The sequence below is a fragment of the Balaenoptera physalus genome (genome assembly GCF_965194825.1).
Source record: "Balaenoptera physalus genome assembly, chromosome: 16".
Lineage (NCBI taxonomy): Eukaryota > Metazoa > Chordata > Mammalia > Artiodactyla > Balaenopteridae > Balaenoptera > Balaenoptera physalus.
This window is the reverse complement of record NC_138898.1, coordinates 88,342,253-88,355,055: the sequence shown is the minus strand read 5'-3', so window position 1 is coordinate 88,355,055 and position 12,803 is coordinate 88,342,253. Positions and strand designations below refer to the sequence as shown.

General features: G+C 47.6%; 1 protein-coding gene and 1 long non-coding RNA gene across 4 annotated transcripts in view; one reads left to right on the top strand and one right to left on the bottom strand.

The window, feature by feature from the left end:
- Positions 1-1,517: 1,517 nt before the first annotated feature.
- On the bottom strand, positions 1,518-12,225 carry LOC309645214. Of its 2 annotated transcripts, XR_014254788.1 has the most exons (5): positions 12,166-12,225; positions 8,166-8,356; positions 5,286-5,427; positions 4,758-4,804; positions 1,518-2,583 (listed from the first exon to the last, which is right to left on the bottom strand). It is a non-coding gene; the product is annotated as an uncharacterized lncRNA (long non-coding RNA). The 2 variants fall into 2 exon arrangements; XR_014254789.1 differs by lacking the exons at positions 1,518-2,583; positions 4,758-4,804; positions 5,286-5,427 and having other exon boundaries at positions 7,235-8,356.
- The window catches only part of GRID2IP (Grid2 interacting protein), a gene marked incomplete at its 5' end in the record, with an annotated part of 42,145 nt that continues 41,528 nt past the window's right edge, over positions 12,187-12,803 (top strand). For both annotated transcript variants that reach the window (XM_082429955.1, XM_082429954.1), the window contains one exon: positions 12,187-12,786. In XM_082429955.1, coding sequence (XP_082286081.1) covers positions 12,187-12,786 — 600 coding nt within the window. The remainder of the gene's footprint in view (positions 12,787-12,803) is intronic.

The window sequence follows — 12,803 nt, the reverse complement described above, 5'->3', positions numbered from 1 at the left end:
CCCCCAGGAGTGGAGCAGGGCGCCGAGGGGAGTTGTGCAGCTGAGAGGAGCTCACACTGCCCCCACGGTCAGCTGTGCCAAACGCAGCCGCCTTCGTTTCCCCGCAGCTGGACCGAGCTTGGCTCCCACGGCCCGGGTTCTAGTGGGGCTGTGAGTCTGCTCCTCCAAGCCTCCTCCAAGCCTCCCTCCTTGCCCACTGCTCCAATTCTTACTTCTTTTGGGTGTGAAAGAGGCTCTTGGTCCCAGTGAAAGCAGTCTCACTCTATGGTTTATGGTGTAAACCATAAACTTTTACAATAGTTTTTTTTTCCCCTTCCAAAATCCCCAACTTGACACCAAAAAAAAAAAAGAGTTTGTATTTCAGAACTTGATCTTTCACCAGACACACTAAAGTCCACTAAAGAGGTTGAAAGACCAAAAGGTGCTCTTTTAAGGCTAAATCTCCCCATCACACACACACCCCAAGTTCCCATCTAAAGCTACCTTGACGACTGGGGGAAGAGCAACAGGTATAAGGGATAGGCAGGGCGACTTCTCCAAATCTCAAACTATTCTCCACCACATTTATTTAAGGACAGGTGCTGTCTTATTCCTGGCGGGACTGGAGATGGTTTACATAGACATACAAACCAAGATAAAATAACTTTCAAGTGAGTAGAGGGGAAACAAGACAAAGGGGAAATGAACATAAGAAAGACAAGGTGCACCAGTGGGTGGATCTCACTTCCGTCGTGGAAGCAGGGGTGCCAGGAGAGGCTCCTACCAGCCCTTGGCTCACAGACCAGCTGTACATGCAACTCAGGCCAAGGCTTGTGCCGGGGGCTGAGCAGAGAGTCAGTCCTGCCTGGACCCGGACGTGACAGCTACTTTGTTCTTCGCTGTCGTCGTGCCAACGCTTCCTGTGACACGGTGGTGGGATTTACAGTGCCCGATGCTGCTCATCACACCACACTGCTCTCCAAAGAGTACCCCCGACGAACCCCATCCTTAATGCACACCAGATCCATGGTCAGGTAAGCCCCCAACTTTTACCCTGTTTACTGCTAAGCCAACTCTCCTACTATCTTGTTGGATTGAAACGACTGTGGCAACCAGCAACCCTGACTCTGGAGGCTGAGTCCCCACCCACCATCTTCCCCAGCATCCCAACATTTGCAGGCTGGGTGGGAAGATGAGTGTCTTTATCTGTGGTAGGGACAATGCCAGGTGCTCACCACCCGGCTTCCTCTTCCTGGGCACAAGGGAAGGTGACAGCTCCCAGGCTCCTTTGAAGTTTGTTCTGGGCATTGAAAAGCAGGCAGAAGAAATGTAGGTCACTTCTAGACCATGCCCTGAAAACATTCCCGCACAACCCTCTGGCAATCTCTTCCCCTTCTATAATGACTTCTACAGAAGTGACCACATGTTTACGATGTCGGCATCACAAGATAGAAGGATCTAGAACCCTGCGTCTTTTCCTGGAGGTAGCCCCCACCCCCGACCCAGGAAAGCCACCCAACCCATGCCAGACTGTGACGTAGGCAATAAATAAAACTTTATTATGTTAAGCCACTGAGACTGCAGGTCGTTTGGTACCACAGCCAGCATGCATCACCCTGACTAATACACTAGCCAAGTTGATGACCCCATGCCAGTCATCAAAATTCCATTATGACACTGGTCAACTTCAGCTCTCATGTCACAGGGATGGACAATCATCTGGACCAACCCCTCCATCCCCTCAGTAGGCTGTTGCCTATTCCCCTGCCTTTGTTACCCAAGGTCCTAAGGATACAGTGCAGATATACTCAGAGGCTTTGGGTAGGAGTACATGACGTGACTGCAAGATATCAGTGCCCAGTTCGGACTCTGTGTCCTCAGTCCTGAGTGGCTGGATGTGTCAGGGTAGACTTGGCATGGAGAGAGGAAGACACAAGCCAATTTTAAACTGATGTCTGGGTCTTCGCAATCAATCCCTGTTTGCCCACATTTGCTCTCCTTGGCCAAGGCCACTTACCTAGCTCTTAACACATCCTGAGTGAAGAGCCTTTTAACCATATTCTGATGAAACTTCACTACAGCAATGCATAAGTTTGCTAGGGCTGCCTTAAAAATACCACAGACTGGGTGGCTCAAACAATAGGGATTACTTTTCACACAGATTTCAAGATCTGAGATCAAGGTGTTGGTAGAGTTGGTTTCTCCTGAAGCCTCTGTCCTTGGTGCTGTGTCCTCACATGGTCTTTCCTCCGTGCACATGAATCCCTCGTTGTCTCTTTGTGTCCAAATGTCCACTTCTTATAGAGACACCAGTCAGATTGGGTTAGGGGCCACCCTAACAAACTTATTTTAATTTAATCACTTCTTTAAAGATTTATCTGCAAATACAGTCGCATTTTGAGGTACAGGGGTTAGGAATTCGACATATGAACTTGAGGGGACACAATTCAGCCATAACAAACAAGATTCATTTTGTGGTGTTCGCAGTCATATTTCTGTGGATTATTTAAGGAGAAAAAAGCATCTTCTTATGGGGGAAGTCAGATCAACTACAATATACTCTTAACAGGGCACCAGGGTTGGGCTGGATGTTTCCAAAGTTTACTGGAAGAAAAAAATTAGGAGAAAATCTGTACAACCTTGGGTTTGGTGATGGGTTTCTAGATACAGCACCAAAAGCATAATCTCCCCCCTGCAAATTTAATAAACTGGACTTTATTCAAATTTAAAATTTGGCTCTGTGAATAACACTGTTAAGAGAATTAAAATACAAATTACCCACTGGAGAAAATATTTGTAAATCACATAACAGGTGAAGGACTTGTATCCAAAATACACACCAAAAAACTCTTAAAACTCAACAAAAATTTTAAACAGACAAAATATCTGAACAGACACCTCACCACAGAAGATACATAGATGGCAGATAAGCATATGAAAAGATGTTCAACATCATTTGACATTAGGAAGAAGCAAATTAAAATATCAGTGAGATACCACTATATACCTACTAGGGCTAAAATCCAAAATAACCTTTACAATACCAACTGCCTATAAGGATGTGAAGCAACAGGAACTCTCATTCACTGATGGCGGAAGGCGAAATGGTACAGTCACTTTGGAGACAGTTTGACAAAGCTAAAGTCTGTCTTACCATATGATACAGCAATCGTTTGTATTTATGTACAACTCCTAGATATTTACCCAACTGATTTATGTCTACACAAAAACCTGTGTGTGAATGTTTATAGTAGATTTACTAATAATCGCCCAAAACTGGAAGCAACCAAGATGTCCTTCACAGGTGAATGGATGGTGACCCAGCCAATGGAATGATGTACAAAAGTAAAAAGGAATGAGCTGTCAAGACACAAAAACATGGATGAATCTTAAATGCATATTACTAAATGAAAAAAGCCAGTCTAAAATGGCTGTTTGATTCCATTTATATGACAATCTGAAAAAGGCAAAACTAAAGAGACAGTAAAGAAGTCAGTGGTTGCCAGTGGACTAAGGGAGCAGGATTGATCAAGCACAGGGGATATTTTAGGGCAGTGAAACTCCTATATGCTATAGTGACGATGGACACATGACATTAATCATGTGTCAAAATCCGTGGAAAGTTATAGCACAAAGAGTGAACCTTAATGTATGCAAATTTAAAAAATCATTTAGGAAGTTAGGGCATCCCAAGATGAAATACAGAATGCGACCCCCCCCCAAAATCAAACTGTATTACAAATGTATGAAATAAACTCAATGAAGGGAATGAGGGGAAAAGATGCTGACCTAACTAACTTGGGAACTGAGTGGAGACTATATGACTAAAGGTGCAGAAGCAAGGACACCCCAGTAGGAATGAGCACATCCAGTGCCAGATCTTAGTTTCTAATATCATTCTTCAAGAAAAGAAACCAGAGCTCCTCGGAGAAATGGCTGATTCTAGGGGTGGGATGAGCCTGGCCTGCGTTGTAGTACCAGAAAATAAGACAGTGTAAAACACACATATGATTTGAGCAACAAAATAAATAATGTAGGACTGGATTATGAAACAAAGTATAGGGGGCTTGCCTGGTGGTACCGTGGTTAAGAACCCGCCTGCCAATGCAGGGGACACAGGTTTGATCCCTGGTTCGGGAAGATCCCACATGCTGCAGAGCAACTAAGCCCGTGCTCCACAACTACTGAGCCTACGCTCTGGAGCCCATGAGCCATAACTACTGAGCCCATGCGCCACAACTACTGAAGCCCGCACGCCTAGAGCCCGTGCTCCGCAACAAGAGAAGCCACTGCAGTGAGAAGCCTGTGCACCGCGACGGAGAGTAGCCCCCGCTCACCGCAACTAGAGAAAGCCCACATGCAGCAAGGAAGATCCAACTCAGCCAAAAAAATAAATAAATAAATTAAATAAATTAAAAAAAAAAAAAGAAACAAAGTATAGAATAAAATATCCATGAGTCAAATGATTGAAAAAATCAATAGAGGAGAAGAGACATGTCTCCTATGCAGAAGAATCCCAAATAATTTATGTAGAGCATAACTCCCCAACTTTAAGTGACTTCCAAAGAAGGCAGTATGCAGGGGTGGGTGAGGAAGAGCTGTACAGGGGAGAAACCTGACAAACGGGACCTCAGTCAGGTGATCAAGGTTAACAGCATGTAAATCACATTGATAGCATGTTCCCTTGATACGATGTGATGGAAATCGCATTTTGCTTCTCTGGTCTTCCTCCCCAAAACCCACAACCAGTCTAACTATGAGAAAAATATCAGGCATACCCAAGTGAGGAACATTCTACGGAACAGCTGACCAATCCTCTTCAAAACTGTCAAGGTTAAAAAAAAAAAAAAAGTACTAAAGAACATATTTAATGAATCTCTTATGAGCTATTTCCAAAAACAAACAAACAAAAACCTGTCAAGGTAATCAAAACTAAGGAAACTGCCACAGATTGGAGGGACCCAAAGAGACATGACAACTAAATATGGCATCTTGGATGGGATCCTGGGACGGATAAAGCACATTAGGTGAAAACTAAGGAAATCTGAATTAGCTGATAATAGTGGATCAATTTTAGTTCATCGGTTTTGACAAATGTAACATGTAACTAATGTAAGATGTCAGCGATAGGGGACATTGAATATGGGGTATACGGGCACTGTACCATTTTTGAAATTTTTCTGTGAATCTAAAACTACTCTAAAATGTAAAGTTTCTTTTTTAAGTGGTTTGTGACTTTGGGGAACACAAATGAATTGTCAGAAGAACCTAATAATACTGGATATAATAATAATCACGGTACTTACCATGTGCCATACTGAGGCCCATCCTTGAGATTCTCTTAAGATTACTAAGGGCAGGGGCTTCCCTGGTGGTGCAGTGTTTGAGAATCCGCCTGCTAATGCAGGGGACATGGGTTTGATCGCTGGTCCGGGAAGATCCAACATTCTGAATAAATAAGATAAATTTATTAAAAAAAAAAAGATTACTAACGGCAGCCTTGGGGAGAGAATGCACTTCCTTCCGTTTGAGGCATACAGCATGGCTTTATTTATTTATTTATTTATTTTTGGCTGTGTTGGGTCTTCGTTGCTGCGCACGGGCTTTCTCTAGTTGCCGCAGGCGGGGGCTACTCTTTGCTGCGGTGCGCGGGCTTCTCATTGCGGTGGCTTCTCTTGTTGCGTAGCACAGGCTCTAGGCGCGCAGGGTTCAGTAGTTGTGGCACACGGGCTCAGTAGTTGTGGCTCGTGGGCTCTAGAGTACAGGCTGAGTAGTTGTGGCGCACGGGCTTAGTTGCTCCGCGGCATGTGGGATCTTCCCGGACCGGGGCTTGAACCCATGTCCCCCGCACTGGCAGGTGGATTCTTACCCACTGTGCCACCAGGGAAGCCCAAGGTTTTATTCATGTATTCATTCATTTTACAAATATTTATTGAGCACCTGCTACGCAGCCAGCACTGTTTTAGGTACTACAGGTACAGCAATGAACAAAACAGACGGAAATCCCTGCTCTCCTGGGGCTTGCACTTTAATGGGTAGAGACAGACAATAAAAAAGTTAAATCAACAGGCCACACAGCAGGTCAATTGGTGAGAGTGCTATGGGGCAGGGAAAACAGAAAGCAGGGGACAGAAGGAGTGCTAGGGGACCACTCACAGAACAGGAGACACCTGAACAGATTCTAAGGGGAAGGGGTAGGGGCACGTGCAGACATATGAAGGAAAACAATCTAGGCAGAGGGAAGAGCTAGTGCAAAGGCCCTGAGGTGGGAACATGCCTGGCCCGACCACAGAGGGAGACAGCAAAGTGTAGTGTAGCAGGGGGAAAGCCAGGGATGTGCGAGGGGCCTGACTGGGTGGGGTCCTACAGGCCATTGTGAGGAATTAGTGCTGGGCTGGGTTTTGTGCAGAAGAGTGACACGATCTAACTTCAATTCAACAGATCATTCTGGCTGTTACATTGACAATAGAGTGCCGGGGGCAAGGGAAGACCAGTGAGGAGGCTGAGGAACCAGTCCAGGAGAGGGATGACGGCGGCTTGGACCAGGATGGCAGCAGGGGAAGTGGAGAGAAGCAGGTAGGTTCTGGTTATCATTTTAAAGTCCAAGATAGAGTCCGTAGGATTTGCTGATGTTCGAATTTGGGATGTAAAATAGAGGAGTCGAGGGTGCCTGCCCTTTTCAGCAGCACCCGCCAAGGGTCTCCAGAGGTTCCTTCTTCCACACCTACAGACATCCCCCTCCCTGACTCCCACGAAACCCTGGAAACCTGGGCCTGGCCTCCCCCCAACCACCTGCTGGCATGCCCACAGCTTGGCTGGACCTTCTGAGATTGGGGTGGGAAATGCCCAGGACACATTGTGAGCCTACTGGGACATGCCGGGCAAAAGAAGGTGGAACCCGGAGGAGCATGGAGAAAGTATCTAGGCTTGGGGGGCAGAGATGTGCATTCATCTGCGGTCAGTTCTACAGGACCACGAGTCTCCCTGAGGGCTCAGGTAGAGGAGGGCAGAGATGGTCAAACACCATCTCAGCCACTCATGAGCTTGTGTGGCCCTAGACAAGTCACTTAACTCTCTGAAGCTCTGTTTTCTCCTCTCTGAAATGGGGCTAACAATTCTGACTTTGTTGGAAGAGATCATCACATGAGATAACAAATATATGACAATTGCTGGCACATGATGGGGTCTGACTCAGTGTGCGTTACTTTCCCATCCTACATAAGTTACAGGGTTTAGGAGTGTACCCCTCAAGTAATTCAAGTTTCTAAAAGTCACCTTTATCGAGGTATAATTTATCTACAAGAAACTGCATACATTTAAAGCGTACAGTTCAGTGAGTTTTGACAGGCACATCCCTGCCAAATTACCACCACAATCAAAATACAGAACATTTCCATCTTCTCCAGAAGCTTTCTCAGGCCCCTTTGCAATTCATCCTTGCCTCTACCTCGGCCCCAGAAATCACTCATCTGCTTTCCGATGTTATAGGTCAGCTTGTATGTTATAGATTTTAATATAAATGGAATCATAGAGCCTTTCATTACCAGCTTCTTTCACCATGGAGCTTTTGAGGTTCATCCTTGTTGTTGATTGTATCAGTAGTTCATTTCTTTTTATTACTGAGTAGCATTCCATTGCAGAGACAGACCACAATCTGTGTCTCTATTCGCCAGTAGACGGGTATTCAGATTGTTTCCAGTTTTTGGCTGTGTGAATAGTGCTGCTATAAACATTCATGTCCAAGTCTTTTTTAAAAAATTTATTTTATTAAAGTAGAGTTGATTTACAATGTTGTGTTAATTTCTACTGTACAGCAAAGTGATTCAGTTTGCTGTATAGCAGAATATATATATATATACATACATACATATACACACTCTTTTTCATATTCTTTTCCATTACGGTTTATCACAGGATACTGAATACAGTTCCCTGTGCTCTACAGTAGGACCTTGTTGTTTATCCATTCCATATATAATAGTTTGCATCTGCTCATCCCAAACTCCCAATCCATCCCTCCCTCACCCCCACCTCCCCCTTGACAACTACCAATTTGCTATGTCTGTGAGTCTGTTTCTGTTTCTTAGACAAGTTCATTTGTGTCATATTTTAGTTTCATATTTTGATATACTTAGATTACATACAAGTGATATCATATGGTATTTGTCTTTCTGTTTCTGACTTACTTCACTTAGTATGATAATCTCTAGGTCCATCCATGTTGCTGCAAATGGCATTATTTCATTCTTTTTTATGGCCGAGTAGTATTCCATTGCATGTATGTACCACATCTTCTTTATCCATTCATCTGTCGATGGATGCATGTCCAAGTCTTTGTGTGGGCATATGCTTTCATTTCTCTTAGGTAAATCCATACCTAGGAGTGGGATGGGTGGGTCATTTGAAAAGTGTTTAGTATGTTTAGCTTTTTAAGAAACTGTCAAACAGTATTTCATAATGGTTGTACCATTTTACATTCCCATCAGTGGTGTCAGGTAACTTAATTTTGTACCATATAGACTTTGTTAGTCAAGAGGACAAAAGAGCAGCCCAAGTAAATCAGCCATGTGACTGCCCTGGTTTATGTCCAATTACCATGCAGCACGACAGTTATGCAGCCTAACAGGCATTCAGAGTTGTGCTTGAAGATGTACTCAATTACAACATCAGTCACTCTTCCACCAGGCTCTGGGGACACTCTTGTTCACTCACGGTTATTTTTTTTTCCAATGAGGATATACTGTAAGCTTCCTAGCAGAGTTTATAATGTACATGAGACTAGAGCACACATATATACACTTCTCTCTCTCTCTCTCTCACACACACACACACAGTAACTTGGAACACCTTTGGGTAAAGCAAACTCTAGAAAACATCCAGTTCAATCATGGTGACCTATTAAGAGTATCTTCTAATCTGTCTGATCCCCATTCCCCACATCCTGAGAAAAGGATTTAAAAATAAACTTTTAATTTTAGAACAGTTTTAGGTTTGCAGAAAGTTGGGAAGATAGTACAGAGTTCCCTCTTACCCTGCACCCAATGTCCCCTATTGCTGTCATCTAAAATTACTATGGTCGATTTGTCACCCCTAATGAACTGATACTGACCCATTATTATTAGCTAATTCAGATTTCCTTAACTTTTCACCTAATGTGCTTTCTTCGTCCCAGGATCCCATGTTGCATCTAGTCATAAGGTCTCCTTAGCCTCCTCCAGTCTGTGACAGTTTCTCATGCTTTTCTTGTTTTTGATGACCTTGACCATTTTGAAGAGCTAGGTATTTTCAGAATGTCTCTCAATTTGGGTTTGCCTGAAGTTTTTCTCGTAGTCAGACTGATTACGGGTTTTGCAGAGGAAGTCCACAGAGGCAAAGTGCCATTCCCATCATATCAAATAAAGGGTCCGTGCTAGCAACCTGATTTTTCCCTGCTGGTGATCAAGGTGACCTTGATCACCTGAGGTCATGTTCGTCGGGTTTCTCCACTGCAAAATACTGTCTCCCCACCCTTGCATCTGTCCTCTTTGGAAAGAAGTCACTACACCTAGCCCACACTTAAGGGTGGGGAGTTCTGTTCCAACTCCTTAAGGAGAAATAGCCGTCTAAATTATCTGGAATTCTTCTGCACAGGAGATATGTCTCTTTTCCTCACTTATTTACTTAATCAATTGTTTATATCAGTGTAAACTTGCGGATATTTATTTTATACTTTGGGTTGTAACCCAACACTATGTTATTTACTTTTTTGCTCAAATTGTTCCAGTTTTGGCCACAGGGAACCCTCTCCTTCAGCTCCTGTGTCCCTTTGACAAACCCCATCGTGTGTGTGTGTGTGTGTGTGTGTGTGTGTGTGTGTGTGTGTGTGTTAGCACTTCCTTACTCTCCAGCACTAGAATATGCTCCAGGCTCACCTTGTATATTTCCTGCCCCAGCCCTCGAATCAGTCATTTCTCCAGGGGAGCCCGGGCTCCTTTTACTGGGTAATGATATTAGAAATCAAGATCTGGCACTGGATGTGCTCATTGCTGCTGGGATGTCCTTGCTTCTAAGCCTTCTCGGCTGACAGAGCAAGTAAACTGATGTGCAGGTACTAACCTATGCATATGCGCGTATCTGTAAATATTTCTGTGTGTATTCACCTGCTGCAATAGTAGGCTAAGCATGAGTTCATACTGCTGTTCCTGACTCTAATCCAGTGCCTCACGGGTCATTCTAGCTTTTCCCCTTTGCTCATCTGTAATCTCCCACTCCAACAGGGAGAAACCTGGCTCCCATGATCCACTGACTTAACTGTTCAGTGCCAGTGTGCATGTACAGTGTGATTTCAGAATTGTCAACCTGCACCCCTGTAGGGAACAACTTTACCAACTAGAGCACAGTGTTATGCACAGTTCCTTTTGCCTTTCGTTTTACAGACCCTGCTCGTTTCCAAAATTACTTAGGTCAGCATCTTTTCTCCCATCCAAACCTCTTTTTCTGGACTGGGTCTCCCCTTCTCCTGCCAATAAACCTGGCCTATGGGGCTCTGGCGGTGGTGTCCTCTGTGGGGACTGGATCTCCATGCCCCAGTGAGTCTCATCAGTCCCCTGTGCCATCACCCCCACCCCCAAACAGCCCAGTTGAATCCTCTTGACCCACCTGCCAAGCTCTGTGACCTCAGGGGTGGACCTGGTCCCAGGCCCAGCTCCAGTCAGTCTTCACACCTGCCTGAGGACCACTGCGCATCCCCCAGGACCCTACAGCAGGGGCCGGCCACTCTGGGCCCTGGCCAAGCTGTCCAACCATCCCGCTGGTCCACCTGGTAACCGGGGCCTTCTCGGGTTACTCAGAGGATCACTTTGCCTTAGAAACTCCAGCTGTCACCTCGGACGCATCAGTAACCGATGCCAAGGCCCTGAGCAGCAGAGGGCCGGCAACAAGCAAGTGTCCCCAGGTGTCCCGCGAGCACTGTGCTCTGTCACTGCAGCCACTGCCATCACCAGGGAGGAAGGTGAGCAAACCTGGAGGGAGGTGGGGGACCCAATACTCTGGGATGGGCAGCCGTGGGATGCCTCCCTCTCGTAAGCCCTGTTGGGAGCCTGGAGTCCTGTTTCCAGGGGAAGATGAGGGAGGAGAGTGACCCAGACGGGGAGCTCTGCATGGGTGAGAGAGAGCTTTGGTCAACCTGCAGGGCTGCGGACGCACTGGAGGGCTGGACACAGCTCCAAAGCCCGGCAGGGTTCGCTTGCTGGCAGCCTCTTCGGTTCTGCAGGCTCCCCAGCCTGGGTGTAGGTGTGTTGCGAGTTGCCTGCTCTGGCCTCTGATAGGCAGCCCTGCCCCAGGTCGCTGGTCAGAATAGGTGTGCACAGTTTCCAGCCGCCCCTCCTTGATCGTGGAGGAGCTGACTGTTTCTCTCGTGGTACAAGAACTGATCTCAGGCCCTTCCAAGACACGGGGGTGCCCCCACCCCGCCTGGGCCCAGTGGACCCAGGAGTCCAGTGATGCCACCATGTGACAGAGTAAGTGTCCCTGAGGATCCGTGGTGGCACCACTGCCTGCGGAAGGGGACCAGGGCCCCTGGGGTGGGCTCGGGAGTGAGCCTGCCAGCCTCGGGGTATGGCAGCTTCCAGCCCGCCAAGTGTGAGCAGTTCTCACACCGTGCACTCTGGTGGCAGGTGACACAGGTTCTCACTGAATGTCACTCAGGGACATTTCCTCCCAGTCCATGATGCTCTTGGAACCTTGGGCCTCCTCCCTGCCCCCAGCGGTTCTAAGAAGTTTCCCCAGGTGTCCTGGGAGAGGCCAGCTCCTGGGAGAGGGAGCCAGTGGGAGGATGACACCCATAGTGTGGGTGGAGGGCCCTCCAAACATCTTCGGAGGGCTGAGGGGTACCGAGACCAGGGCCTTCAAAATCCAGCCCTCAGAGGTTCTTCTAAGCCAGCATCAAGAAGTCCTCAGAACTATGGACTCCTACCCAGAAAACTAAGCCTCACCTATGACGTGTCACCCTCGCCTCCCCATGATGTGTTTGTGTCTCCAGCCCACACAATCATCTGCTTTTGGAGGATAGAGTCACCTCCCCTACCCCGAGCCTGGCCTAAGGCCAGGAGCCCAGAGACCCCGAATCAGCCATATCATGCTTCCTCAAGGAGGGCAATTCGAAGGGCAAATAACCCCCAAAGTCAGTAGGAATTTGTGAGCTCATACCACTGGGAAGTCCTTTTGTCCATGCAAGTTGGTGAATCAGGCACAACTGGATCCAAGAGTTCAGACAATATCCTAAGAACTCATCCTCCCCATGGAGGCAGAGAGGAAGAAGTGGAGACTCAGACTAGCACAGGCCTTGAGTCTTTGAGCGGCATGCAGCCCAGCGTGCAGTCTCTCTTGCTCTCCAGCTGCTCGGACACCACTGCCATGCCAGCCACCAACCAGGGCTGGCCCGAGGACTTCGGCTTCCGGCTGGGCGGCTCGGGTCCCTGCTTCGTTCTGGAGGTGGTCGAAGGGAGCAGCGCACACACCGGGGGTCTGCGGCCCGGGGACCAGATCCTGGAGGTAGAGGGGCTGGCCGTGGGCGGCCTGAGCCGCGAGCGCCTCGTGCGCCTGGCCCGGCGCTGCCCGCGGGTGCCGCCCAGCCTGGGCGTGCTCTCCGGCCCCGACGGCGGCGCCGGCGCGGGATCCGGCTGTGCACCCCTGACCACAGCTTCGCGGGCCCCTCGATCCGGCCGCGGCCTCTCCCTGGGCCGAGAGCTGCTAAGACTGACCGGCCGCAAACGCCCCGACGCCGTGCACCGAGAGCGCAGGCGCAAAGCCCAGGAGTTCAGCCGCAAGGTAGGGCGCCCAGGGCA